The 1,929-nt window shown below is 62.1% G+C and overlaps 1 protein-coding gene across 1 annotated transcript in view; it reads right to left on the reverse strand.

Annotated features, from left to right (window-relative positions):
• Positions 1–1,929, reverse strand: part of MYRF (myelin regulatory factor) — a 40,815-nt gene that overhangs the window by 36,305 nt on the left and 2,581 nt on the right. Inside the window, exon 3 of the mRNA XM_042781523.1 lies at positions 1,784–1,923. Coding sequence (XP_042637457.1) covers positions 1,784–1,923 — 140 coding nt within the window. The remainder of the gene's footprint in view (positions 1–1,783; positions 1,924–1,929) is intronic.

A 1,929-nucleotide genomic window follows, 5' to 3' on the forward strand; every position in this document is an offset into this window, starting at 1 on the left:
GGGGCCTCTTCTCCTCCACCCCTCAAGGGCTCCCCAGGAATGAACAGACCCTGGGGAGAAAGGGGACTCCAGGGTCGGATGGGGGGCTGCCTAGCACCCTCAAACGACTCAGCTGCTTCAGGATAAACCATCTAATGTCACCCAAGTGTGGTTTCTTAGGGTCTAGGGGTGCCGGGGCATCCAGGATCTCGAAGTGGTAAAGGCCTATGGCTTAGGGGTGCCCTTAACCAGGCTGCTCAGTGGGCAGGAGTGGAAAGACAATCTGAGGAAGGTCTTCCCTGCTCCCCCATGGGCCTGTGAAGGGACCTGGGGACTGGGCTTGAAACCTAGGTCCCGATTCCTGCCTGGACAGCCCCAGAGCAGAGCTTATCCCCTGGGGCAGGCCAGAGCACCAACGGAAGGTTCTGAAACACCTAGTTGGGGGTTCTGGATGCACTGAGGAGCAAGATGTGGGTGTAGAGACTGGGAAGCGACGGAGGGGTGGAGAGGCGGGGCTCCCTAAGTTGATGGGAAAGGGCGCAACAAGGGCCAGTGGTTCCGGCCAGGTGTTCCAGCGAGGGGTCTGCTAAGTAGAGGGGCTGAGACATCAGCCTGGCCCCTCTGCCTCCCTGTCCCACCACCGTCCCATCCCTCTGGAAGCCAGCATTCAAGGAGGAGGGGAGCACTGGAAGGGAGGCAGGAGTTACTCAGGGAACAGGGAGGGGAGTTGGTTAGCTATGGGGCAGCACCCCCCAGACCATGTGCAGGACCTATAGAGAGGAGACAAGAAAACAGAAGCTCTAGGAGCCGGAGAGGGAAACATTGTGAAGTGTGCACGGTCCCCGCCCTGGTCAAGGTGAGGGCATGAGGTCACTCCTGGGGGGACACCGAGGAGGCATAGCTCAGGGACAGGTGCAGGGGACACAGCCCAGAGGAGCCTCCTAGGACCAGGGATACAGTTCACAGCATTGGCAGGGTCACAGACAGCAGAGGCAACTGGTGGCCAGGGATGGCGGCTTCAAGAAACGTCCATCCCTGCCAGGACATGTGGAGGCCAGGGAGGGCATGGTGACCCAGCCTGGGGAGGCATGCTGGGGAGGGGGGTCCCAGCCTCAAGTGGGGAGGAGGAGCAGTTTCAAGGGGAATTTCAGCCCTGAGGGGGTAGCACTGCAGAAGACGGTCCCAGTCTTGAAGGGGGCACCAGTCCCAGAGAAGAACAGTAGGGAAGTCCCAACTCCTAGGAGGCAGGCTAGGAAACGGGAGTGACATCCTTAAAGACGTGCAGGGGGTCTGGGTCTCTAGGAGGAATGCAGGTTACCAGGGGAGTGGGTTCCCAGGTTCTGGGATGTACAGTGGGGTGGGGTGCCAGCTTCCAGAGAATGGAAGGTTCTAGAAGGTGTGCTGGGGGTCGAGGCCTGGAAGGAGGTTCTAGCTCCAGGGAGCACAGTTAGGGGTCCCCAGACTCAAGAAGTGCCCTGGAGGTTGAGCGGGCATCAGAATTAAGTAGGACTACAGGTCCTGGGAGGCGTGAAGGTGGCCCCAGGCTGGAAAGGGGACACACAGCCCCAGGGAAGCTGTGCGTTGAGGGGCGTGTAGGGGCGCCCAACCTCAGTCGAGGTGTGGAGTAGTATTCTTAAGGACATTCCAAGCTAGTGCCAGGATGGAGTAGGGCCCCAGCCCAGAGAAGGCGTTCTGGGGCCCTCAACGTGGTGGAAGCACAGTAGGAGACCCACCCCCTTGGGAGATCAGCCGGGGGCTCCCAGCGAGAGAGGGTAGCCGCCTCCGCCGGCCCGCGGTCCCTCACCTTCGAAGAAGCGCTGCAGCGCCTCGGTCTCGTCCACCACCTCCATGTCCGGCCTGCCCGGCGCGAACTCCGGCCCCGGCCCCGCTACAGCCCGGCCCGGGGGCGCGGCATCGCCGGCGCGGCCCGCGCGACAGTCCCAGCTCCGC

The sequence above is a fragment of the Orycteropus afer genome, unplaced genomic scaffold (genome assembly GCF_000298275.1).
Source record: "Orycteropus afer afer isolate SDZICR_OR568_19922 unplaced genomic scaffold, OryAfe1.0 scaffold00130, whole genome shotgun sequence".
NCBI classification, from domain to species: Eukaryota; Metazoa; Chordata; class Mammalia; order Tubulidentata; family Orycteropodidae; genus Orycteropus; species Orycteropus afer.